Source organism: Callithrix jacchus, chromosome 5 (genome assembly GCF_049354715.1).
Source record: "Callithrix jacchus isolate 240 chromosome 5, calJac240_pri, whole genome shotgun sequence".
Lineage (NCBI taxonomy): Eukaryota > Metazoa > Chordata > Mammalia > Primates > Cebidae > Callithrix > Callithrix jacchus.
In genome coordinates this window covers 94,239,206-94,267,148 of record NC_133506.1, presented here as the reverse complement: position 1 = coordinate 94,267,148, position 27,943 = coordinate 94,239,206, and the positions used below count along the sequence as shown (strand labels likewise).

Below are 27,943 nucleotides of genomic sequence, written 5' to 3'. Positions count from 1 at the left end.
AGCAATATCACAGTGCCCCAGCATAGATGTAGAAAGTTTGGGGATGGGGGAAAATTCTAAAGGAATAGCATCAAGCTCAGCAATAAATTTTGATTCTTCTATATAATGGGACAGCCTCTGGCACCGGGACATTCAATTTTTGTTTCCACTGATCCAATTTAGATTGCTCAAAAAAAAAAAAAAAAGCAGAGAAGGCTTTTAAGAACACAAGCTTTTGTTAAAAGCTGTAACAAAAGTTTCTGATCCTTGGATTTAAAAAGAAAAACTACAGGTAAGCATGTCAATGAATTCAGTTCCATCTGCACTACTGAAAATTCACTAAAATGTAAAAGGCTTTTCCACAAAGACTGCAATATGCTGCAGAGGAAAAGTAACATGCAGTCAGTTATTTTGGTGTATGTGTGCATGAAAAAAAGGCAAAAGTACTGAAGCAAGAAGTGAGATCTGAAGATGACTTGCTATACAGGCTCTCAAGAAACACACACAGCCCACAGCAATGCTATAAGAGTTTCAAAAATAGTATGATGTAATTGCAATGACTGTTGTACATGCTTCATTTAAAACAATGCATAACACTGCAGTTCAATTACCTGTTTTTCACACACACGCTTTCTAACTGCCTTGCTTACTAGCTGCTGAAGGGTCTCACACACAATGCATTTTACTCAGGTTTGCCCTAAGTTCCAGTGGTGACTCCAGTTTGGTTCAACATAATCCCAAGGCATTGTCCCCCACCCAAATCTTTTAAATTTGTTTCAATTCTCCTTTACCTTCCCACCCTTTTCTAACCATAATTTGATAACAGATATAAGAAGTTTGTTTCATTTATACTGGGATGGAGACAAGCCAATGAAGGAAGCAGCAACCAAAAGGTGCCTGAATTTGACCTCCTTGGGCAAGCCAACTGATAAACAGGAGAGCAAATTTTAGCTAGCTTCAGAAGTATGCCTTAATACAGAAAATAGAAGTTAATACTTTGTTAGAAATAATTCATGTTGCTTAGCAACAATTATAGCAAGCTTGACTCTCGTGATTAAAAAGGTTTTGATTCTTCTTAATGGACTAGCACCATAAGAACCGGACACCTGGAGAAACATGAGGAAAGTCTCTTCGGAAGCAGCTAGTATCTCTTGTGTCTACTTTCAGCAAAAAATTAGTAAGAATCAAGAGATCAGAAACTGGATCACAGTCCTTCAATACAAAAAAAAAAAAAAAATCCCCAAAAAGCCTTTTAGGGCATATATATACATATATAAATTCAACAACTGTCAGGCAAGCTCACAAAGTAAAACCAGAGGCTGTTTTAATTTACTTTAAGTATTATCATAGTCCTATTATGGTCCAGATACCCTGACAGGGAAGATAAATTTCCTGTTACTTTGGAATTAATATGGAAACTCACCATACTCAGTTTTTAATAATATATTTAAGAGAGACTGTGAACCAACTACTGATTAGCCTCCTGCCCTTCCTAAAGCCTATTAGCCGATTAGTAGCAAACATCTATTAATGTCCTACAGCTCTATTAAAGTTATGTTTCAAGGGACTTGCAGAGGCTTTAGTGAAAATTTATTGGGGGGAAAAAGCAGCAGCAGCAGTGTAGAAAAGGAAGGAAAAAAATCATGCAAATTCCTTAGACTTAGTCCTCCAGACTTAAAGATGGAAAAGAATCAACTTTCACCTTTTCCTTTATTGCATCAACCTGCAAAGGAATTCAGAAGGTGCAGCTTAGAAAAAAAATCAAATTCCATATTGAGCATAAAAAGGTAGAATCAGCAACAAAGGTTTAGGGAAGAAACATCTAACCACTAAAAAGGTATGAGAGAAGTGAAAATAAAGGGCATACTGGAAGCAAAATTTAGAATTGTAACTTCAAAGCTTACTGCAGAAAAATTTATGCTACAGTACGAAAGAAAGCAGCTTAATCGCTAGTAAAATTTACAGCACTTAGGTTAACAGCAGCTTAGAGACAGGTCTTACAAGTTGGCATTATGTTTAAGAAGCTATGCTCATCTATGGCTAAGATAAGGCAACATGTTTTTTCTTTTACGCTGGATACAGAAAATGTTAATTCTTTAAGAACTTTAAACAGACACAATGGTATCCTGAGGAAAAATTCAGTATAGTAGAGGTTGTTGGTATTGCTTTTTTCCCCTCTTAGGCAGGCTGAAGGGATCAGATGTGAGACTCTGATTTTAAGCATGTTTTTTGCTTGACGAAAAGGATCCTCTAAAACCATTTAAAAATGTTCTACAGAGAGAAAGCTAGTAAGTGCTGAAGATAGGGTGAGTAAAAAATATTCTAACATCAAAAAGGGACACTAAAATGAACAGTGAATTTTATAAAGACATTATACCCCCAGCTTGTTTAATGTGTTCACCTATTATATTTTTAAATCAGGGGTTAAACTATCAAAAAAAATTGTGAAGATTAACAGGACGTTAAGAATATACAAGCAGCTTCCCCAGGGGAAATAGGCATGGACATCATTAAAAGTCAAGAACCAACCAAATAAAAGGGAATCTAGAATACTAGTTATGAAATTTGAGTAAAAAACTGATTTTGAGAAAGATGCTATCCTGAAATAAAATGTATCAAATATTTCTTTTAAAAAAAACCCAAAATACCGATTTTCACCTTCATGAATACACTGTGGGTTAACAGCTACATTTGAGGTCCCTTTCCAATCAGTGTCTTTTGTCAGCTATTAAAAAAATTTTTCAAAAGAACAGGAATATTTTATGATTGACTAAATGACTGACTTCTAGAGAAAAAAACATTAAAAAAATTAACGTGCATGTAGAATTTTACATATCTGCAAGAAAACTAGTTCTGAATACACTTAGAAGAGTGATTACCTTTGTCAAGTATTCCTTCATGACCTGGATAAAATAGGGCATGGCAAAATCCATGATATTGTGCCTCCATGCAGTTTCTAGGACGACATCTGGCCTTAAAAGATCGTAACAGGTAAACAGGCAAGCTCCAAAGCACTCTCTTTTTTCTTCCTGCAAAAACCACTGCAGGAGTTCTTCAGCTAACTCGGTATCTTTAGATTCAGAAGCATACTGCATTGCATCCTATTCAAAGAAAATCGTGAAAGTCAAAAAACATTAGACCCAACATACTGAATTAGTAAACCAAGAAAAACAATAGAAACTTTCCAATATAAATCTGGTTTGCAAGGGGGGAAAAAAGCCTCCTAGTTATATCATTCAAATTAAAATTTCGAAAGAACAGATAAGCTAAAGGCCCTTTTTCCCCCAAACAAGTTTGGCCTTAACATAAGACAGCCCTTAAAAGTCAGTTCTCATATTCACAAAACCAATACTTTTATTTATAGAACATAATCTCTTGTAACACCCATTCTAGGCCCGGTTTAACAGCCCCAGCCCCACAACTTTATCAACCTTGTAAAGGCTGTCTTTCTTGCACAGTTCTACACTCTGTTTCCAGCGATTGTTGCCTTTGAAGAGGTAAGCAGCAATTCTCCTGAACTCAATGAGTTCATGTTTTTCCAAACGCTGAGCAAGCGAGATATTGTCAAAGTTGTCATAAGCATCTATTGATGTTCGCAGAGCCTTTAAAAAAAAAAAGAAGCATCCAAATGCCAGATCAGTATTTTGTTCAACATTATATTCTGTCCTTGATCAAAGACCTCCTTAGATGGTAACATGTAATATGACACTTAGATTCAAGCATCAAAAGGTAAGTTTCTTAATTCTATGACAATAAAGTCCTCAAAGGTAAAGATTTCCTAAAGATACCATTTTCTCCAAGATTTTCAGTATCAAGGACTAACAATGGCTATGAAATTGACAAGATTTCTAATTTGGAGGGTAAGATTTTTTTTTGAGAAGGAGTCTCACTCTCAGGCTGGAGTGCAGTGGGGCGAGCTTGGCTCATTGCAATCTCCGCCTCGCAGGTTCAAGCAATTCTCCTGCCTCAGCCTCAGCCTCCGGAGTAGCTGGGACTACAGGCATGCACCACCATGCCTGGCTGATTTTTTTGTATTTTTAATAAAGACCAGGTTTCACTGTGGTAGTCAGGCTGGCTTGAACCCCTGACCTCGTGATCCACGTGCCTTGGCCTCCCAAAGTGCTGGGATTACAGGCATGGAGGGCAAGATTTTATGCTCTAGAGAAACTTCTGATAAAACCCAGCATGGCAGCAGTACAGATCTGCATGCGTTGAGCCTCAAAGAAAATTGAGAGAAAAAAGAGCAAGTAGCTTAACCTTAACTCTACTTGACTTTTGCTTATATGAAATCCTTCAAAAGAGAAAGTTTATACAAACACTAATAAAACATTAGGCAAGAAAAGCAGTGAATAAATGCAGTTAATACCAAGTAAGTTTTATGAATTAAGTGATCAAAGACATTTTTGACTCTACCTATAATCTAGATGTTAGAGATAAAGTAATCATTTTTCAAAAGCAGTATTTTGAGCAAATATTTGAGCAAAAGCAGTATTTTGAGCAAAATTGCTCGGAAAAGCAATTTCTGAGCAAAATTCTGAAAACTTGGTACTTAATTAGAAGAAGGAAGATTTATCAATACTGAAACCTTACTAAACTTAGATCCTAGGGTATGCAAGCACCTACTGTTTACAATCCTAAATGATAATGGCTTTTTTAAAAAACGGGAAAACATAACTTTATGTGTCTTGAGAATACGTGCAAGAATCAAAAGGTTTTACCTGATAATCTTCTTCTGTAATAAAAAGGTTGTTGAGTGATTCATTCACAGATTTGTTGTTATGGTTCTGAACTGAACGTAAATATGGTTTCACCAGTGGTAGCTGTTTAACCTTTAAAATAAAGAGTTACAAATACAGCACATTTTTGAAGTCCCAGGGACAAAAGTTATCCAAATATGTCCTAATTCCTTGCTATGAAACTTTGGTTTAAAATTACTACTTTACCTTGCTGAAATAATTGACTGCACGAGTGTGATCCAGCCGTGGAGACAGCACCATCAGCAAATCATTTAACAACAGAGGCTTGAATTCTAAGTAGAACTGTATTGCTCTGTAGTATAGTTCCACATTGGCAACCTACAATGGGAAAATTCATACATAAGTCAGTTACTTCCTAATGAGCTTTCTCCTTCTGAATCCTTTATCTTCTGAAGAAAGTACACACCTTGGTAATGATATCTTTGAATTGCCCTTCTTTCCAGGCATCAGTTGGATGATTCATCATGGTAATTATGGCATTATCATATTCTTCATACTTGTCATACAAAAACACCAGTTCTGCCCAAAGATGAGCTTGTTCTGCAGCTCTTAGCACCTGCATAATAAGCAAGTCTTTAGATATAAGTCTAGCTAACAGCGTTAAAAAGAAATATTTTTAAGTATTAGTTTTAACTACACAGTTGCTTTACTGTGTTATAATGACTGGTTACCTTGGGAATATTCACTCTAGACCAGAACAGCTCCAGGTGCTCCCTCATTTTCTGAGGCTTAAATTTAGAGTACAGAATGGCTAATTCGGTAAACATTCCCATGTGAGCTCGCTCAAGTCCCAGTGCTGCTTCCAGCATCGTAATCAGCTCTTCAAAATATCCACGATCCTGAACAAGAGAAATGGGCAGTTAAAGGCAAGAATATCTGTGGTAAAAGATCTGAGTCATATAAAAGTCTCTAGTTAATTACCTGATAGTAGTTGATAAGTTCTTCTAATTCATCTGCATGTACAACAATATGAAGTCCGCACATCTGAGCAAGGCGGAATTCTTTCCCATCTACACAGGCGAAGCAGACCTAGAATAAACATTTCCTTTCTGTGAACTCAAATGTAAACATGGCTACTTACTTAAACTAATATTTAAAGAGCAGTTCTTTAATGCTTCCCTCAAACTTGGGTTTAGGTTACCTCTTTCCATGTTCGAGTACTGTTAGCTTTCCTAGCTCCATCAACAGCTGCCTGATATTCACCCAGGTGAACGAGGGTAGATGCCAAACGTCCAAAATTGGAAACATTATTGTACAACAGCTTAGCAGCATCATACATTTTTTCATCATAACAACGGTCACCAACCTGGGGAAATAAAAAGGTAATCCACATTCAATAAGACGTTAGTGTGAGCTTAATCCTCTTTACAAATTCACACCTTCACACTGAGAAATAATTTGTTTTCCTATAGATTTTTCCTTGGAATTCTTCAGTTATATTTTGATCCTATCAAGCTAATCAAGTAGGTCAACTATTTTTTCTTAAATCTGAAAAGGAAACCCACTTGTTGGATATGAGCGTTATTTGGTCCATTGATAAATTCTTCTAACTCTGCAAGGCGGTTTGTTTTAGCCAGCGCAAATATCAATTCTGTCTCCACGTAGGACTCTCGAGCCTTCTTACGGGCCATCTGCAGGTACTTCACCAGTTCTTCCCAGTTTCCTAAGTATAGAAAAAGAAAAAATATATCCAAACACTAACATCCTAGTTTATCTTTTCACCCAAGTAAATGAAAATGGCTATTAATTTCCTTTTCAAGGAAACATTATGGAGAATGACAAATGTAAACTGCAATATTTCACCTCTGTATTGTCACAGACCAAATGAATAAATGAATTCTCTTTTTCCTTAAAGTTATAAGATTAGAGCACTATCAGGATTTTATGAGACTTCAAAAACAGAAAATTCGTCTTCCCTACTTGTAAGTTTTATGAACTTACAAATTCACAAAACACAGCCTCTTTTTATCTGGACTAAGATGATGAAAACTACAAGTTTTCACAAAAAACCATGCAGTATCCAACTCTTCTACAATTTAGAATGGGTATCTTAACATTTAGCTTAATCATTTTATGAAGTCTCAGTACATAAGGTAAGAAGTCATACCACTAGTATTGGCAGCCTGAACAACTTCCATGTAGGAGGAAGGATCATCTGCTTTGATGTAAGAATCAATGGCTTCTTTCACCATTCCTTTCTGCAACTGGGCTTTTGCAAGTTGACTCCAGACCGCAGGTTCATTGCAACGTTCAGCAAACTCATATGCCCGATCCAAGTTTCCAATATGTTCAATTAAGACCTAAGTACCCAAGTTTGAAATTAGGGTCAGAGTAAAATCAATCTTACCCAGAGCAATTACACTGAAGCTGTTAGCATTTTATTGCTCTTCTATTGCCATAGCAACCAATTATGCCCACCCTCATAGGACAGTGCATATACTGAATGAATAGAAGGCATTACATTTAGTAATTTGATTTAGGTAATCTGAAGATTTACCTGAACTGCTGAAGTATTGACATCGAATTTCCGGAAAATGGCAAATGCTTCTTCAAACAGTTCATTACTGATGGCGATATTGGCAATATCTGGGGCATCATAATTATCCAAGCGATTAATATACTCCATAACACGTGTACGGTCAGCCTTAATTGCAGTGAGGATAAGGAGGTTTTGCAGATTCCTTTAAGAAAAAACGGAATATTTTAAATGCAATACTTTAAAAGTTTATCAGATATAAAAAATAACTACTGTGACTAATCGAGGGGTTTTTGTCTCAAGAGGTAGAGTGAGAGGAGGGGGGTATATTAGAAGAGGGAGAATTCGGGCAACTTTTTCTGATCTTTTTGTTCCTTCCCAAAACTGATGGACATAATTAAAGACTGATTATAAATAGCCAATGGATCCCTCTGAAAGCATACCTGTGTTCACTGAATACAGAGTTATCGAGGACAATTTTCTCCAGCAGTTCAATGAGTTCATTAGGAAGGTCTGCAGTCATGAAAGCCTTGACAGTTACTGACACTTCTTCAGGGTCTTGAGTCTCAGACAAAGCTGTTTGTACAACCTACAGAGCATATATGGGACATAAGTACTGAGAACCAGGTTGATTTTTAAGTAAGAGTAAGTTGGCCCCTCATTAGAAAACTTGAAATAGGCAAAGAAAAGAATGAAGTAGGAAAAGACATTTAAATTTACACACAAAGGTCTTTCTACACAAATCTATACAATATGTATAATTTTACTGTTGAAAAATGAATTATATAATTTCTATATTTTCCCTGATTAAAACTTTATCCAAATTAGCAATCATCATTATCACTTTAATGGCTACACATAATTCAAAATTCAACTACACCGATGTAGAATTATACTATCAGTAATTCTTCTGAATTTGGCTATTTGCATGGTTTTCTAGATGCTGCAATAATTTCTGCCCCCTTCCTCCCCACATCCCAAACCTTCCCCCAGGAAGCTTTGTAACTACTTGGGAATGTTCCTTAGAAATGCTTCCTAGGAAAGGAATGAAATATTAATAGCCTTCAACCTATTCTTTTCCAAAATGTTTTATTTATACTTAGGAGAAGATTAAGAATCATTATAACAACTCTCCAATTTTTAGAGCTTTTAAAATATGTTTTCAATTTTATTTAGCTATAAAACCACATCTCATTTGCAGTTCTATACGTATTAGTAAGATGTAACACTGACCCACATGGTTCTTTTGTATTTTCTCTTATCAATCCTTATCCTTTGCTGACTTATCTTTGTCTTGAAAGTTTCCAATCAATTTAGCCATTTCTTACAAGTTAATAATAGCAATCCTTAATGTTTAGTTTATTTTCCTTTTAAACTATGATGAACTAAGAGTTTTATATAATTAAGTCAAGTCTTTTGGGATGTATTTTATTTTTCTTAATGTGTATAATATAAACACATTTATACTTACATAAATTCACATTTATTTGTATATAATGAATGTAAATTGAATCTATAAATTTTAATTTTCTTCTACATTTTATTGCTTTCTTTCATAAATATGATCCATTAGAGTACATGATGAGGGAAAGTTTATCAGACATTAAAAAAACCACATTAAAAAATCCATTTGAGCATATCATGAGGGAAAAGTTTATCAGACAGCAGTTTATCAGAAAGGATTGCATTCATAGTTTAAAATGTGTAATTTTTACTGATGGCCATAAACACATTTGCCAATGTTACCTGGTCAATTAGGGGTCTCCTGTAAGGATTGCTTTCCAGCAGCACGCTGCCCCACAATTCTGGATCCTTTCGACGTACCAGGTAGCGAGACAGACTTTTGAAGAGGGAATTCTCATTGCAAACCTAAAGAAGATATGACAGATCAATTTCAAGGTAAAAAGTAAAAGACTTTTTTAGCATTTTAAAGGTTATTTCCTATCCTTTAAACTCTGCTTATTATTGATATTGGATTGATTTTTGGACTTTGATTCATGTACTAGTAATGCACTGTTTTAATTATCGAGGCTTTGGGCCAGGCATGGTGGCTCATGCCTGTAATTCCAGCACTTTGGGAGGCTGAGGTGGGTGGATCATGAGGTCAAGAGATTGAGACCATCCCCACCAACATGGTGAAACCCCATCTCTACTGGAAATACAAAAATTAACTGGGTGTGGTGGCATGCACCTGTAATCCCAGCTACTTGGGAGGCTGAGGCAGTAGAATCACTTCAATCTGGGACTTGGAGGTTGCAGGGAGCCGAGATCGTGCTGCTGCATTCTAGCCTGGCAACAGAGTGAAACTCGGTCTCAAAAAAAAAAAATTACGGAGGCTTTGTAATATATACTTCAACATCTGGTAGGAGTAGGCCACCTTTACAGTTTTCAGTGTTTTCCTAGCTGTTCTGTTTATTTTTCCACGTGTATATGCACATTTGTGTACATAAGTGAGCATATATATGTACATAAATGTATCTATTTTCTAGAAGCAAACACACAAGCTCAGATCTTGATTTCTTCTATCTTCAAAAAAAATTTTTTTAAAGAGAGTCTTGCTCTGTTGTACAGGTTGGAGTGCAGTGTTGTGAACATAGCTCACTGCAAACTTGACCCCCTGGGCTCAAGTGATCCTCCCACCTCAGCCTTCTGGGTATAGCTGGGAACCAAGTGCATGGCACCTCCCCCAGCTAATTAGGTAATTTTTTGTAGAGATAGGGGCTTGCTATGTATGTTGCCCAGGCTGATTTCAAACTCGTAGGCTCAAGTGATCCTCCTGCCTCAGCCTCCAAAAGTGCTGGGATTATAGGAGTGAGCCACTCACCTGGCCCAGATCTCACATGCCCCAGTAAAAGGTGCCTTAGAGAAATGACTGATTTTGTACCTTCCAGGGCTGCAGAAGGTACAAAATAAGCTTGGTGTATTGTGTGCCAGAAAATAAATTAGTGCTCAAAGAACAATGAACTCATGATACAAAGACATACTGAAGAGGTTCTCACCAGCCCAAACTGGCACAATTTGAACATCAAAATAAATAACAATGAATTATAGACCACTGAATAAAATCCATTAGTTCATTAATGCATGAGTGCTAAATGACAAATGTGGAGAAACTGCTGGAGTTGGAAAAAGTTTCATTTTGCAAACAACACATTAAAAATGGTTTCCACAAGAATCAATAGATGCTATATTAAAGGAAGGGCTAAGAGGATATTTGCATGGTCTTAAGTGTCTACTCACAGCCTGTTTAATATCTGTAAGGGGGTAATAATTATACAATGAAGAAATATTACAACTTGATAAAACCTGACAAAGGGGACAAATGAACATCGTGTTTTTCCAGATAAAATACCCATGGGAAAAACAAACCACCACTGAAGCAGTATTCTGGGTGCAAACATAATCTAAATCTAATCATCAGGAACCCTCAGAGGAACTCAAAGTGATACACATTCTATTTTTTAAAGAGACTTTACGTTTAAATGAAATATAGAGAACAGGCAAATCTACAGAGACAAGAGTATAGTCTGGTGGTTGCCTGGGGCTGGGAGGAGGGGGTATGTGGAAAAACTGCTTAATGAATACAGGGTTTCCTTTTGAAGTGATAAAAACTGGGAACTAGATAAAGGTGATTCTATAACATTGTGAATGTACTGAATGCCACTGAATTGTTCACTTTAAAATGGTTAATTTGATGTCGCCTTAAATTTTACCTATATAAAACAGTTACAAGTAGAAAAAGCAACTATTGTTTACAAAGATCTCAGTGTCATAAAAAACAAAAGACTGAAGAACCATTCCAGAGTAACGGAGACTAAAGAAACATGAAAACTACATGCCATATATGACCTTAGACTAGAAGGGAAAAAACTGCTACAAAGGGCATCATTGGTTAATTGACAAAACTAGAATATAACAGATTTTTAAAGGTATCCTATCAATGTCAAACTGACTGAAGCTGGTATCTTTAATGTAGTTAATGAAAGAGAAAATCCTTATTCTTAGGCCACACACTCTGAAGGGGTATAAAGCCATGATGCATTCAACTTATTCCCACATGGTTAAAAAATTCTATGTTTCTGTATACAGATATGTATGAATGGTGTCTGTGTGTGTGCCTGCGTGTAAATGTGAGAACACAAATGATAAAGCTAGTGGAGTTAAAACATTAACAGGTCAATCAAAATAAAGGGTATGTAGACTTTATCCACTATTTGGGCACTTTCAGATTCACAATTTCCAAATAAAGTTTTAAGAAAGCACCCACCATCCCCAAATGTCCCATATTATCTAAAATCACCCTGAAACTCTCATATAACAGGTTTTTAAAAATGCAGCCTTCTTTTTACATATTCAGCCAGCAGTACTCACATTAATAAGTTCCAGATCACACTGACCACGTTCATAAGCAACGCAGGCCAGATGTGGATCTCTCTTCTCACAATACTTTCCAACAACGCGACTGTCATAGTAGGGATTTTCACGAAGAAATCTCTCCGGGTTGTTATTACTGTCTATGTAGATTTTGGCTAAGGCATTGTGAGTAGCAGGCTCTTCACAGCCCTCATGAATTCTGGCCTCTAGCCAAGGCAGAAGTAGTTTCAATCTAGGAAAAAGGGAAAAAAACCTCACACACACATACTATATTATGTACTCTTGACATGCAAACTATGTGGATACCTTATGGTCTATAATGTGCTTTCAGATACTTTTTTTTCCCTTCCCCCTGAGTATTGCTGCATTGCCCAGGCTGAAGTGCAGTGGCTATTCAGTCACAATCACTGTGCACTACAGCCTTGGGTTCAAATGATCTTAGTACCTCAGTCTCCTGAGTAGCTGGCACTACAGGTATACGCCACTGTGCCTGGCTTTATATTAATTTTAATATACAACGATCCTATTACAAATTGGGAAATTAAGACTTGAAAGATGACTGAGTTGCCCAAGAAGAAAAAGAAGGCATATAAGACTATTTTCACTCTCCGAGATTTATCTGCTATATGATATACCTACCTGCTTATATCTGAATAAAAGTGTAGAGATTCACACAGTGTCCTTTCTTTATAACACACAAACTATCTTGACTTTGGAACATTTTGTTTATAGATAGGATGGGGATGTGATATTACATAGGCCAGATTATCTGAGAGTTCTTTCAGCTCTTAACACAATTAACATATAGCATTACCTGCAGCCAAACCCTAAATACATACTGGCAATAAAATCTGGTAGCTTTAGAAGCTCTGGATTTAGTAGTTGTAGCCATCAAGGAGCAGTTTTGCTATACTATGGCTTGTTTTGATAGTTCTGATGACCATCCCTCCTTTTATTTTTAATTTTATTTTTATTTTAAAGACAGGGTCTTATGTTGCTCAAGGTGGAGTGCAGTGGGGCTCAAGTGATCCTCTTGCCTCAGCCTCCCCAGAAGCTGGGACTACAGGCACATGTCACTACACCTGGCCCAAGCCTCTTTTACTGATGATTTAAACATTAACAGCAGCCAAAGAAAAAGCATTATTCTGTTATTTCGGCTATCAAATTCATATAGTTATTATAACACTCCCCTTAGGGAGAAGATACTTAATTTTAATAAATAGAGGGAAAAATCCAGCTCCTCTAAACGTGTGCAACCCAATATGTGCCATGTCAACTTAAAGAATAAAAATTAGCTAAGGCATGTGTAGACTAGTGACTTAGATGTGAACCTAGCTTTTCAGAATATAATTTGTCACTTAAAGACTAAATTATCGAACTGTAACTGCCATTTGCTTGGAATATGCAGTAAGATTCTTTTCAGGTAATAGATTTAAGACTCAACTGAACCTCTTTTTAAACGTTAAATTGTTATGACATAAAATCACTTGAAACTAGGCTCAAACCTTTAAGTCAGTATTAACTGTATATTACCCTTAAATGCAAAATTTTTCCATGTTTGAAACATTCTATTTGAAGCATTGATTGTGGGGAAAAAAAAAACATTCTAATATAAATTGTAAGAATATAATCAGTAGGTCACCTATACCAACTCAGGTTAAAATTAAATCCCACAGGCTTTCTTAATTTCTTCTCATATAAACAGCGGAACTTTCCACGAGCATATCACCTCATCAACCTCATTTATGAGGTACTTCCTAAACACTAGTTCCTCAGAATGTTCCAGCTAAAAAAAGACTTCACAGTCTGTGAGTTTTAGAAGCGCTTACACTATATTCTATTGGAAATATATATTATCATATTAAGGTACTATAAACTAAACGTCAGTTTAACTCAAGAGTTGCACAGGGAACTTTTGCCTCACTCTTGAACAAACACCACACTATTTGTTTTTTTTAATCAGCTTTCTCAGGTTGAAAATACCACATTATTTAATCAGTAAAGAATTAGTTGTTAAATATATTGTTATCACACCTAACTAAAAAGGAGACTTACTACATAGTTTATATTAAAAACATATAAAGTCAAACCACATAGCTGTAATTATAAACATGCCAAAAAAATGATCAACCAGGTTAACAGATTTCCTATGACAGCTATAATGTTTCAGAAAACAGACTTTTTTTCTGGCGCTATCAGCTAGTTTATCACCTCTACGTTTGGTGTCTTCAGGAAATTATTCTCCATGTTATTGAGTAGCTTTGGAACAAATGACTACCTGTATTTTTATTACCATGCTAAGAGAGACTAACTTATCGCCGTTAAAATGGTACTACACCTGTTTCTTTTTTCAACTTCAGCAACAAGTTCATCAGTGGAGAATTGACCTCTTACAACCAGAATCAAGTTTTTTATGACATCTTCAGAACAGTCAACATCAAGTAATCCTCCAATAACCACAGGAAGTCGGCTTGGATTCACCTGTGGTTAAAAAAAAAAGAAGAATGTCATTATGTTAATAAGAAAAGCAAAGAAGAATTAAAAAAAACATTTATGTGGTCTTGGGGTTGCTCTACTTGAGGAATATCTTTGTGGTGTTCTCTGTATTACCTGGAGTTGAGTATTGTCCTGCCTTACTAGGTTAGGAAAGTTTTCCTGAATAATATCCTGAAGAATATTTTCCAGCTTGGATTCATTCTTTTCATGGCATTCAGGTACACCTATCAAACGTAAATTAGGTCTTTTCACATAGTCCCATTTTTCTTGGAGACTTTGCTCATTCCTTTTTACTTTTTCTTCTCTAATCTTGTCTTCTCGTTTCACTTCATAAAGTTGGTCTTTGACCTCTGATATCCTTTCTTCTGCTTGATCAATTTGAGTGTTAAAACCTGTGCATACTTTGCGGCATTCTTGTATTCTTCAGTTCCATTAATTCACTTACATTCCTCTCTAAATTGTCTATTCTTGTTAGGATTTTGTCAAACTTTTTTTCAAGGTTCTTAGTTTCTTTCTTTTTTTTTTTGAGACAGAGTTTCGCTCTTGTTACCCAGGCTGGAGTGCAATGGCATGATCTCGGCTCACTGCAAGCTCTGCCTCCTGGGTTCAGCCAAGTCTCCTGCCTCAGCCTCCCGAGTAGCTGGGATTACAGGCACGCGCCACCATGCCCAGCTAATTTTTTGTATTTTCAGTAGAGACGGGGTTTCACCATGTTGACCAGGATGGTCTCGATCTCTTGACCTCGTGATCCACCCGCCTTGGCCTCCCAAAGTGCTGGGATTATAGGCTTGAGCCACGGCGCCCAGCCAGTTCTTAGTTTATTTACATTGGGCTACAACATGTTCTTTTAACTCACAGAAGTTTCTTATTATCCACCTTCTGAAGCCTAATTCTGTTACTGGAACGCGCTCGTTCTCCATCAGGCCTTGTTCCCTTGTTGATGAGGAACTGTGATCCTCTGTAGAGGGAGAGGCATTCTGATTTTGAGTATTCTCAGCCTTTTTATGCTGGTTTCTTCCCGTCATTGTAAATTTATCCACCTGTCGTCTTTGTAATTACCCACTTTCAAATTAGGTCTCCGAGTGGACATCCAACTTGTTAATTCCCAGCGCTGAAATCTGAGCAATCCACTGTGCTGGTTAAAACAGTGGCATCAAGATTCTCTGTGTTTTTCTGCCCGGGAGTCTCCCGTCTGGCTTCCCTCCTGAATCCTTTCTTCAATCAGCTGAATGGGCGACTCTGCCTTCATGGAGCTCCAAACATCAACCAAAAGTGGACCCAGTCCCGTTTACTCTGCACTGAGAACAGCCGCACCGGCCACAAGAGTCGCACTGGCGACCTGTGGGGCTCCTCCGCTGGGAATCTTCTGGTCGGTGAGCAACAAAAATTTGTCTGAAAGTGTGGCGTCCTCTCATTCTCTGCGCTTTCACTGGGAGCTACAAGCCTGAGCTGCTAGTGATCGGCCATCTTGGATCTCTCTCCTAGAACTTCTACACTGATACCTCAGGGCCTATCAGGTTAGTAGGGCCCTAGGCCACCCAACTTTTTCAACAATATCAGTTCTACTCCTCTATTTTACACACTTGGCATGCATATTTTTTTTCCCTTCCCTGAATCAGCTTGCTAGGAAAGCATGTAAAATTTTAATCCAAGGAAGGATTCTGCTTGGGAAAAAATTATTAAAAGTAGCTGGGCATGGTAGTATGCACCTGCAGTCCCAGATACTTGGGAGGCTAAGGCAGGAGAATTACTTGAGCCCAGGAGTTTAAAGTTAGAATGGGCTGATTGTGCCATTGTATTCCAGGATGGTGACAGAGCAAGACCCTGTCTCAAAACAAACAAAACTCACATTAAAAGCTGCAGACCACTCTTATTGAGCACAGAGTTTCAAAAGGATTTTCAGAATATGAGAAATAAAATCAATAGTAAGATTATACCTTTAAATTACCTACGTATTACTTACCTTCTGTACATATATCTCTATATACTTTTGAAGATTATTTCTATATAAATAAAGCACCAAATCATGGACAAAGTCAAATCGATCACACACAATGATAAGTGGTAGCTGATCTGTTAGTTTTGCTTCCTGAAAAAAAAAAAAACAAAAGGAAGTTTTAATTTTCTCCCTCTTTCAGGTATCAAATCTATGTAAAATATGAGACTCTGTTCTACACTGACAAGAGAGGCTCACACAAACATGGCTCTTCTGTTAAAGAAAGAAATGTCCTAATAGTTGAGTGTGTACATCCCAGTTTCAGTAAAATTTTACTAAGCAATATTTATTCACACAGCAAGATATCAGGTCTTTTTGGTCTTTCCCATATACAACCTTTACCAAAAAACAAGAGTAACAAATTAAGATACTTGAGCCAGCAGTGGCTCTCAGATGATAAATTTACCACACTGGGACTTTCATTAATAGTAACACTTCAACCGTATTTGAAATCAACTTTATAGTCACATTGTCAAAAATATGGCATAAATTGCTCACATTTGTTTCAAACTAATGATTTTCTATCCCTCCCCAAATCCAGTCTATATGATCAGCCTCTAATACTCTATTATAACAAAGCCTGCAAGGAGCAGCATAATGGTGATCACATGTGGCCATAAGAAAAAGGCCAAAAAAAACCCAGCATTTAAAGAAAAGACATCTTTAAATTGCCAACTGCTTTTACCATTACAGATACCAAACTACAATCCTACTTATAGATTGACACAGAAGATGTTATAGACAAGGTAAGTAAAACCTGTACTGGGCATTTACCTGATACATGTCCTGTTACATTCCACAGACATAAGGTACAGCACAAAAAACAACAGTTTCCATCAGGAATTCATTTATACACAGTGAAACATTCCTCAATAAATGATTCCTCTAACAGTCTATTAGGGAAATAGAATTAAGCAGGGTAGAACTTTCCCCAATGATAGCCACTAAGAACATTATTTTCAAGGTTAGAATAAAATGGCTCCTGAGCCTAGGGGATATTAGTTGTTCAATTATAAATAACACAAAGACTACTCTATGAAGTGTTCCAAAGAACACCAAAGTAAATCTTAATTTTAATTTAGCCATCCTAAATTAGAAAATAATGTCTGTAAAGCTGCAGATTTTCCACATTAAGGACGGTCTAAAGCAAGTATTGTTTAACACCATGGAAACTCTGCACTAATAGCTGTTTTGATCATTTCTAGAATCTGTCTGTATCGATATAAACATTTTAGTATGTCATGTTTTTCCTACTAAAAGAACATCAAAGTATGGATCAACACACTAGTCATCTTACACACATATAAAATATTGTGTACTTTATCACGTACAAATCTATTATTACTCTGTTTTCATGAATAGGTGTTTAAACTTCTGTGGCAAATAACTCCACTTGTGTGAAATACTAACTGTATTCCAAAAGAAAATTTCAGATTTAAAAAGTAGACAAAATCTAGGTTATTTTCTTGATTGCTAAAGTTTGCACATGATTTTATACATGGTAGAAATGTTATTAACACTTTTAAAATATTAAAAATTTTAATATTTACTAAATATTAAAGTATTAAAAAATTACTAAATGTTTAATTAACCCCCAGTTATAATGGTTAAAGATTTTAAGGTCAAATTTGAAATTACATTAACATAGTCAGAGGTTTTCTTTAACATATATTTGTTCATTTGACAAATATTTATGAATACCTAAGTATCAGACTCTGTTCTTAGGTACTGGAGATACAGCAGGGAACAAAGGAAGCAAAGTCCATTCTCTTAAGGAACTTACATTCTAGTGGACGGAGATGTCTCACAGTGGTGTTAAAAAGAAAAGCAAAATGGGGTAGGAATGGGTTCTATTTTACACAGGGCAACCTGAGACATCCTCTCTTACAACACTCAATCAGAAACCCAAAGAAGGTAAAGGAGGTCATGAGAAAGTAGTAGTGCAAGGCACAAGCAAAGGCTCTTGGGCAGACAGGGTTGGGGGAGTTCCAGGAATAGCAAGCAGGCCAGTGTGGTTGAAGCTAAACCAGGAAGGAAAGAAAGAAAGGTAGAAAATAAGATCAAAGGTAGCAAGGTGCAGATCATGGGTCTGATGAACAGTTACATGCTTTCTACAGAGAGCTTACAGTTTACAAACTTAGGGCATGAGCCAAATGATGCGAATGACACAATTTTACTCTGCTCACAGGGAACCTTAAAGGAGAAGTTATGTTCTATCAATCTCTTTATTCCTGGTGGCTAACACACAATTGGCACTCAAATAGTCAAGATCGGAGTCAGAGGATTTTTCTTATGACATAGAGTTTACATACAACACCAGTAAATTATCATGTAACTAGTACCTCTAAAATTAAGTTTAAGAACAGTGATAAGAGGCATTGTAACTATGTACTACAGGTTAACAAAGAATCTAATACGTTCATTCTCAACACTGGCATCAGAGGATGAATGATAGTTGCATCTCAGTACTGAGCTCCCATCTCAAATTATGTAAAAATAAGATACTAAAATCTACCTCTAATCCTGGCTGGCAGTAAATTCCTACAAAAAGTCAGGTACAACTCGAAATCAAAGAAATACTTGCCTAACAGAAATCCCGTTTAGGCTCACTCCACCTTTTTCCCAAGGCTTATCACTTATCAGTAATAGTTACTGCCTAAACATCTATAGCATACAGGTACTTGGTAAACAAACATAGCCTATGGTTGAAGAAACTGAGGCTGAGGTACATTCATTAACTTGCCTGAGGTAACAGCTAGACGTATACTGAATGAACAAACAATAGCTAAGTAGAATTTGAAACAGGTCTGACTGACACTAAAAGCTCATAATCCACATCCACATCCCTACTGTATCAGGCTTGCACCTAATTCACAAGATGGAGGGGAAATCTTCATCTGATGAGATCCCATGGGCTATACAAACCTAAGGCAGTATCATCATGGTACCCAGAGGATTCTTTATTTCTTTGCTAGAGGATTTATTTAAAACTCACAAATGTTATAATCAAATAATAGTTAATTTCATTTGCCTTTCATGCATATAACTCAAATATTAAAATCCAAAGCTAAGGAAGTTATGTTTAAGCATAAAAGCTGAGGACTCAATAAAAACAAAAAGAAATCATGTAAGAATCTGGTAGTATTAACACAGTAACAGAAAACCAAATACTCTATGTTCCTACTAGTAAGTGGGAGCTAAATGATGAGAACACATGGACACAAAGAGGAACAACACACACTGGGCCTACTGAAGGGTGGAAGGTGGGAGGAGGGAAATGATCAAGAAAAATAACTAATGGGTGGTAGGTTTAATACCTGGGTGACAAAACAATCTGTACAGCAAATCCCCATGACATAAGTTTACCTACGTAACAAACCTGCCCATGCACCCCTGAACTTAAAAGCTCAAAAACAACAAAAAAACCCAACACCCCCTGCCCCCAAAGAATCTAGTAGTAGTTTTTTTCTTTTTTAAGAAAACAATAATGATACTCAAAAGAAGGAAGTGAATCAGTAGTATGGGTACGTTAGCCAAGCATAGAGTATCAAATCTTTCTCATTTGGAGGGGTTTTTCAACACCGGAAAGTTTTGGTCTAAACATATCATACTAGCTAGGTTATCCAGAATATTCTTGATGGCCAAGACTTTATAAAGCTATACTTTTTTGAAAAGTGTATCTTTTAATCTAACATATACAGCAATTTCAACATTTTGACTACTCCATTACACTAAAACCCCTAAGGGTTTTGCTATTTAATCTAGAGCCCAGGTAGTAAATTCTTCAAAAGAACTATCTGCCAATGCAATCACAGGCACAAATGATGAGTTTGGGAGCAGAAAAAGCCCACTTTTTGTACTGTATTCTACAATAAACATTTTGGTTTCACTTGTAATTTAAAATTCTTCTAAAACAAAAAATACTTCAGAACTTTCTCTAAAGTCTCAGGAATCATTTTATATATATGTAATATATATATATATTGATTATATATAACAATCATTTTATATATATATTATACATATAAAACACACGTATACTAGACTGAGAGAGAGCAGTAATCTAAGTGTTCTTTAGTTTTCCTGGTCTTTTACAGATAGCTTTCAACTTTAAAGCTTTATTTCCCTCACAAAGTAACTGATAGTTACAAGAATAAAGCTAAAGCTAAGTTAAACATTAAACAAAATTAACTGCCCTTAGGGATCTTCTAGAGTTCAGAATCTCTCAATCATTACTCATCCCTGCATCACAGGTGGTCCTTACTTCTCTATAACTGATTTCATGTGTCACAAAGCTAAGCTTTTTTTTGTTTGATCTTACCTTTAATTTATGAATTACATATGAATAATAATATTTTCATTTCTAGAGTTGGGCAAACTTGATGAAAGGTAAACCTATATATTTCTTGACAACTGATCCCTTTGTCTACAATAGAGCCTCCTCAAAATGATATGAAGGGCAAGCTGATGTTAATATTCAAAAGCCTAAATGATTCTAAAACGACATTGAAAGTATAAATCACTTTTCAAAATTTTTCTGTCCAAAATTAAAGGAAATTCCTTTGAAATAGTGCTTTTTTTCCTTCTGTTAAAGAGATGGTCATTCTTACTCACCAATTTCCTTCTGTATTTCAAAGGAAACCACAGAGCATTATGTTTGGAAGAAATAATCCAACACAACTTAAAGAATGCTAAGAATTTCACATTTAGGGAAAAAATATTTATGAACTACAACCAAACCCCTGTAGAACTGCTGATCTGGAATCCAACTGGAAAACACGTTACTCAAAACCACTTACCTTAAGAAAATTCTTGACTCGCTCAGGATCATAGCAGTTGCTTTCTCTACAGATTCTTTCTACTTCTTTGATTTGCCCAGTCTTGCAAGCTGCCTGAATATATTTAAAGTGCACATCTGGGTCCTGACTAAAGTTAACAATGGATCCCAGAAAATAAAAGAGACCTTAAAAGAAACAAGTAATTACAATTAAGCATAGGCACATTTTTGAGAATGACTGAAAAATATTTATGCAATTAAAAAACTGTTATATTGAGTACTCCCAAATATAAACTGGTTGCTTAAAAAGCTCAATAAAAATACTAATTTTTCCATTGATCAGATCAGTAAAATGGATTTGCACTTTAATCCTAAAGAACGGACAATTCAACCCAATGTTTCCTTTTTTCTTTTTATTGAGACAGGACTCTGTTACCCAGGCTGGGGTACAGTGGCATGATCATAGCTCACTGCAGCCTCAAAGTCCTGGGCTCAAGCAATCCTCCTGCCTCAACCTCTTGAGTAGCTAGACAGGTACATGCCACGATGCTAGGCTAATTTTTAAGAAATTTGGTAAAGATGGGGTCTTGCTATGTCTTGAGTTTGTGGCCTCAAGCAATCCTCCTGCCTCAGCCTCTCAAAGCACTGGGATTATTAAAGGCATAAACCACTGTGCCCTTATCTGGAAAATTTTAAATGAAGACCCCAATACATGGTGTTTTTCAATATGTAGTTGATAGGAAACATACAAAATAATTTGGGAAGAATTTAGTGCAGTATTTTTCAGAAGGACTTTCTGCAATGATGAAAATTTTACCTTTGCCCTCCAATATAAAGCCACTAACCACATGTGGCTATTAAGCACTTGAAATGTGGCTAGAGTGACTGAGTAACTAAATATTAAATTTTATATTTTAATAACTTTAAATGGCAATAGCTACTACATATGGCTAGTGTCTACTGTACTAAACAGTGTAAATTTAGTGCAGAGTTAACATTTTTGAAACTGGGAAAATGAAGAAAACTAGTAGAATCTCTTACCCCTTCTCAATAGAGCACTACTACTAAAAAGAGGAGAGAAAGGTAACTGGGGACCAGAACTTAGTCACCCAACAGTGATTATGTTAGTACCCTGTACAGCAGTGGTTCTCAACTGAGGTGATTTTCCTCACAGGTGACATTTGACAATGTCTGAAGACATTTTTGGTTGTCACAACTGGAGCTGATGGGCTCAGTTTCTAGTGGGCAGAAACCAGGAATGCTGCTAAATATTCTACAAGTATGGGAATACCTCTCTACAATGATTGTTTAGCCTTAAATGTCTACTTAGTTCTAAGGTTGAGAAATCCTGCTAATGACAAACCACAAAATGCCCTTGGCTAGAATCACCTGCCATTATAAGACTCAGATATATAAGCATAAAATGTTATTAAACCTGATCATTAGTACAGATTGAGTATCCCTTATCCAAATGCTTGGGACCAGACATGTTTCAGATTTTTGAACTTTGGAATATTCACATTATGTTTACCTGATCAACATCTCTAATCTGAAAATCCAATTTCTGAAATGCTCCAACAAGCATTTCCTTTGAACTCAAAAAGTTTTGAACTTTGATGCATTTTGGATTTTCAGATTAGGGACACTCAACCTGTATTTTCACTTTTTACAATTTAAACATCACTACATATTTTTCTCTTAAAATTCTACCTTTAATTCATCTATAAAATATCCAAACAGATGGTCTTGTTCACTGCATATCCTTAGGATCCAATATAAAAGGGCCTTGATGACATTATTATTATTATTATTATTTTTCCCTGAAACAGAGTCTCACTCCGTCGCTAGGCTGGAATGCAGTGGCGCAATCTTGGCTCACTGCAACCTCCGACTCCCAGGTTCAAGCAACTCTCCTGCCTCAGCCTCCAGAGTAGCTGGGATTATAGGCACGTACCACCACGCCCAGCTAATTTTTATATTTTTAGTAGAGATGGGGTTTCACCATGTTGGCCAGGATGGTCTCGATCTCCTGACCTTGTGATCTGCCTACCTCGGCCTCCCAAAGTGCTGGGATTACAGGCATGAGACACCACGCCTGGCAACATTTACTGAATAACAAAACTTAAAAAATTAAAATGTCCCATAGAACCAAATTTTTAGAAAGACAAAATTTCCAATAGCCTGATCATAAGCATACCTCTTCTTGGCTATCTTAAGTACTTTTTACAAACTCAAAAACTCCTAATTACCTTCAAAACTCTTGAAAGATTCAAAAAGTTCAATCAGAGACTGAGTTGACAGTTGTTCATGATATTTAGAAGCCACCTGAACACAGATCTGCAGATTCTGACGAATATTGGCAGACAGCATGGCTCTGAGACATTCTAGAGAGTCTTCTACTGATAAGGAACCAAAGTAATTCACTAACCACTACAAGACAAAATAAATGAATGAATGAATAAATGAAACAATGTTGAAACTCATGGAGGTATGAAATTATTAATATTTAGTACTACAAACACATTTTCAGTGTGCCTATTAATCACAACTAACACCATCTATTAGGTAAGAAACTAAAATACCTCAGGGTTAAGAAGATGGGTGTGAACCACTGCACGTTTTATATCATATAAATCAGTGAAGTGTTCTAATGCACGCTGCAGTAAGCCAGCCTTTTCACACAGCTGAGCGATATGAGCCCGGTCATAATGCGTGAACATCTGATTGCCTAGAATAGCATCTGCAACCTGTAAAACCACAAATAAGGTAAGTTTATTGTCCATCCCATTTATATGAGTAATTCAATATCCATATTACATATTAAGGTTTAATAGTGAACTGATAAAAGAAAGTACAAAAGAATATATAATAGCTAAATTTTCTTGTATAAGGAGTAGGCATCTCAGTAGCTTTGAATAACAATCTGAGATGCTCTGCACAATTATTAAAGCAATATTGGAAACATGCCTAAAAAACATTAGAACACATACTTGAGGCGCATGCATAAGGTTCATCTCAAGTAACCGCGTCTGTAAAGGACCTTCAGATGGGCGATTATTCTTCAGTGCATCAAGCAAGAATGCGGTACATTGCTGAATTAGATTGTATTCCATAAAGACATCTACAATCTGCAAAAAAAGAGATAAAAGAAATTGTTTAAAGATACTATGGAAAGTATGTAGACAAAATTATGCACAAACTCTTTCTTTACCTGAGAATTTATTTGGACACTATAAATGCTTTAAGAACAAATTTTGTCTTCTAGAGAACATAGTTACTTTGAGTTCTGATAAAAACAACTAAAATATTTCAAGATATTACATACTAGCAGAATAGAATCAAACAGATAGACCTTTATTTTTACGAACTTTTGAAAAACAATAACATAAACAATATGAAGAACTCTGAATTGGAAGACTCACACTTCCGGTATGCATCTCTTCCCTCTCCCCACACTTAGGAGCAACCACTATCCTGTTTTATCACCCCCATGTATTTTTTTTTTTTTAATAACTATTTTTCTATTTATTTGAAGCACAGTAAAAAAAGAAAAATTGGTACACTTTGGAAATTCAGTGGCACAAGGTACACTGCCATAACTTGAAGGACATTATACAGTAAAAAAAGAAAAAATAAGGAAGTAAGAAAAAAAATTATCCTGTTTCAAACAACTGCATTACATAATTTTACCTGCCCAAACAGACCATTTACAAATATTAGGTCAATAAACTACTAACATCCATAAAAAGATAGCTTTCTTACTAAAATGTCAGAATTTAAAAGATTGGTATCTAAACAAAAGACAAAACAAACTGGAATGAAAGCCTAGATATCACATCTAAAATCGGGGTTTTTCTGTTTGGGCCTTCGTACTCTTCTCTCCCTCTACCATATCCTGCTGGAGTTCCAGGCCCCATTCCTCTAGGACCCTGTCCACCCACAGGCCCCGCACCTCCTTGCCCAAAGTGCTCAGTACGCATGTCACTTCCTATCATGGAACCACTCATGGTTGCTGGTGGAACTCCAGGATTAGCTTCATAACCTATGCCACCACCACCACCTAGAGGTGGAAATTTCTGGCCTCCTGAACCATAGGGATCTCCCATGTTCATTGCTCCTCCGCCACCCATTCTCATGTCTCTTTCTCTTGGATCCATGTAGCCCATTCGGCTATAACTTTCCTCTCTTTGGCGCCTCATTTGTTCTTTCATCTCACGCTGACGAATCATCATCTCTTCCTCTCTTCTATGTAGTTCCTCCTCTTGCCTCAATTGCATTTCTTTACGTTTCTGCATTTCTTGATTATGAAGTTCTTCCATGCGTCTTAATTCTTCCTGTTGTCTCATCAGATCTTGGTGCAAAAGATTTGCCTATGTTCATGATAGGCATCTTCCATTTCACTTTCCAATTTGTCTTTTGCATCCTTCATATTTTTTTCATTTGTTCTCTTTGCTGTTTTTCCATTTCATCCAACGACTTCCATCGCTGAGAATATTCGTACTCAAATGTGCCATGCTGGGCAAAACGAGGAGTTTCTCCTTTTGATACATCGGATTCTTCTGCGCAAGTTTTTCAGGAAGACCATCTTCATCAGCTAGCTGTTCAAGTGGTTCCACGATGACTGGACGAGGAGTTGTTGTCAGCAAGAAAACATCTTCACTGCATCGTTCAAATGCCTTTCTTGCTGCTGGTTTAGAAGCAAATTCAACAATGCCTTTCCCTGTAGATCTTCCACGATCATCCACTATTACAACAGCCCTTTCAATAGGACCAAACTGGCTGAAGGCTTCTTCCAACAGTTCACTGGAAACGTAAGGTGAAAGATTATGAACAAAAAGGGCAGCAGCATGTGTGGCAAAGCGAACTCGAAGCTGTCTACCTCTCATGGGCGTATCATCGAGCTCAGCTTTGGCAATTTCAGCCAAAGCTCTGGATTCAGGCTTAATAAATCCGAATCCTTTGCCTTTGTTGATTAAATCTTTTCCAGGTTCTCCATATTTAACAAATAGTCTTCTGAATTCATCTTCCGTGATATCAGCAGGTAGATTCCCAACAAATAACCGACATCACTGTGTGTAAGTTTTCTCTCCAGGCCTCCTCAAGAGAGAGAAGTTGGCTTTAAAACCCCTCCGAGTCCGAGATTTTCTCCTTGCTGCGGCCGCTGGGCCCAACGGGCGGGGGGCCACTGGTAGTGCTGCTGGTGGTAGGGCGGGTGGTGCTGGTGGCCCCCGCGACGCTCACCGCCGCCTCGTTGCGGCGGCTTCAGGTGGCCTCCAGGAGTGCTTAGGCCCGGACCGCCACCTGGCTTTGGCCCACCAGGCATTTTGCCGCCTTTGGGACCGCCCGGGCCTGGGCCCTGCTTAGTCCCCGGACCTGGGCCCGGCCCGTCGCGGGAGGAGGCGGCGAGCCTCCTGCCTGAGGAGGCGTGGTAGGGACCCCAGTGCTTGGCGGGGTGGGTGGCGGCGTCCGGGGAGGGGCCGAGGTGACCGCGGTCAGCGGGGTCCGGGTCGGGCCTGGCCCGGACCCTGGCTGGGTCCCCGAGGTCAGCGGAGTGGTGGGCGGGGCCGAGCTGGAGGCTGGCGGCGCGCTGCCTACTCCGGGAGCAGGACCGGGTACCTGAGCAACAATGGGCTTGCAAGAGTCCTGCGGCGGTGGCAGCGGCTGCTGCTGCTGCTGTGGCGGTTGCTGCTGCTGTTGGTGTGGAGGCGGTGGTGGGATCGGAGGCTTGGGGCCGCTCTGGCCCGGGCCAGGACCCATGGGGCCGCGGTTCTGATTGAAGCCCATGCTGGGCGGCGGGGAACAGAAGTTGTGGAGGCCTCCGCGGCCGTCGCCTCCTCAGCGCCTGTGGAAACCACCACCACCACCGCCGTGACTCTGGAACCGATCCCGAGACATGTCTGTGGTCAAGGGGCGGTGGAGGCAGAAGTGAAGAAGACGCTCAGGAAACGTGGAGGCCACCTTGCTTCTCACAAAATGGCGGATGACACAGGCCGTATTTTTCATATTTTTAACATACACATCTCTAAATAAGTTGTTTTGTGTGTTTTAAAATTACATGCAGACGGTTTCAGACTGTCCATTCTTTTGTAACTTGCTTTTTTTTCTTGCAAGACATTTGAAGTTTATCCATATAGAATGACAAAGCTGTAATTTTTACAAACTGTAAGTTTTCTCTTTTTTTTCTTCTGGAGAGAGTCTCACTCTGTCACCCAGGGTGGAGTGCAATGGTACGACCACAGCTCACTGCAGCCTCGACCTCCTAGGTTGAAGCTCTCCATCCACTTCAGCCATCTGGTTGGGACCACAGGCATGTGCCACTATACCCAGCTGACGTTTTCTTTTTTTTTTTTTTTTTTGAGACGGAGTTTCACTCTTGTTACCCAGGCTGGAGTGCAATGGCGCGATCTTGGCTCACGGCAACCTCCTCCTCCTGGGTTCAGGCAATTCTCCTGCCTCAGCCTCCCGAGTAGCTGGGATTACAGTCATGCGCTACCATGCCCAGCTAATTTTTTTTTGTATTTTTAGTAGAGACGGGGTTTCACCATGTTGACCAGGATGGTCTCGATCTATTGACCTCGTGATCCACCCACCTCGGCCTCCCAAAGTGCTGAAATTACAGGCGTGAGCCACCGCGCCCGGCCGACTTTTACATTTTTTATAGCGACAAGGTCTCAGAATGTTGTCCAGACTGGTCTCGAACTCTTGGCCTCAAGCAATCATCCCAAAGTATGGGGATTACAGGCGTGAATCACCACGGCTGGTCCCCATTCTCCGTTTCAATCAGCTTCTACAAAATATATTTTAATGCCATTACCTGTGTGATGTCAGCAAGAGGTTCTTCATCTTGAACTAACATTTGAGCAAACTGCTGTCCCTGATCTGGACTGATTCGCATTACATTTCTCAGCAGAAATATCCAATCTGGAGTGTATCCAACCTATAAACAAAGAAAGACTTAGGTGCTGCTGCTATGTATCAATTTTATAGCATTTAAAGACTTTTTCTACTTCTTGCTAATATAGAACTACTGGTGAAAGCACAAATTCATTTTCAATTTAAGGTGCGCAATTAGACCTTGGTGATGATAT

The 27,943-nt window shown here is 37.8% G+C and overlaps 1 protein-coding gene and 1 pseudogene across 7 annotated transcripts in view; both read right to left on the bottom strand.

The window, feature by feature from the left end:
- CLTC (clathrin heavy chain) overlaps window positions 1–27,943 on the bottom strand; it is a 79,800-nt gene that overhangs the window by 5,400 nt on the left and 46,457 nt on the right. For 3 of the 6 annotated variants that reach the window (XM_008996958.6, XM_008996959.5, XM_035300674.3), the window contains 22 exons: window positions 27,670–27,792; window positions 23,846–23,983; window positions 23,438–23,602; window positions 23,105–23,285; window positions 20,878–21,041; window positions 16,046–16,171; window positions 13,925–14,067; window positions 11,584–11,818; window positions 8,959–9,081; window positions 7,656–7,801; window positions 7,234–7,417; window positions 6,844–7,036; window positions 6,242–6,399; window positions 5,878–6,042; window positions 5,658–5,765; window positions 5,408–5,575; window positions 5,143–5,292; window positions 4,923–5,054; window positions 4,698–4,808; window positions 3,411–3,581; window positions 2,859–3,080; window positions 1,682–1,702 (listed from right to left, as the gene is read on the bottom strand). In XM_008996958.6, the coding sequence (XP_008995206.1) occupies window positions 1,682–1,702; window positions 2,859–3,080; window positions 3,411–3,581; window positions 4,698–4,808; window positions 4,923–5,054; window positions 5,143–5,292; window positions 5,408–5,575; window positions 5,658–5,765; window positions 5,878–6,042; window positions 6,242–6,399; window positions 6,844–7,036; window positions 7,234–7,417; window positions 7,656–7,801; window positions 8,959–9,081; window positions 11,584–11,818; window positions 13,925–14,067; window positions 16,046–16,171; window positions 20,878–21,041; window positions 23,105–23,285; window positions 23,438–23,602; window positions 23,846–23,983; window positions 27,670–27,792 (3,327 nt within the window). The remainder of the gene's footprint in view (window positions 1–1,681; window positions 1,703–2,858; window positions 3,081–3,410; window positions 3,582–4,697; window positions 4,809–4,922; window positions 5,055–5,142; window positions 5,293–5,407; window positions 5,576–5,657; window positions 5,766–5,877; window positions 6,043–6,241; window positions 6,400–6,843; window positions 7,037–7,233; window positions 7,418–7,655; window positions 7,802–8,958; window positions 9,082–11,583; window positions 11,819–13,924; window positions 14,068–16,045; window positions 16,172–20,877; window positions 21,042–23,104; window positions 23,286–23,437; window positions 23,603–23,845; window positions 23,984–27,669; window positions 27,793–27,943) is intronic. The other 3 variants (XM_008996960.6, XM_002748169.6, XM_035300673.3) reach the window with 1 other exon arrangement.
- LOC103793143 (splicing factor, proline- and glutamine-rich pseudogene) lies at window positions 24,353–26,954 on the bottom strand (annotated as a pseudogene). Its single transcript, XR_620108.5, has one exon. The product of XR_620108.5 is annotated as a splicing factor, proline- and glutamine-rich pseudogene (transcript).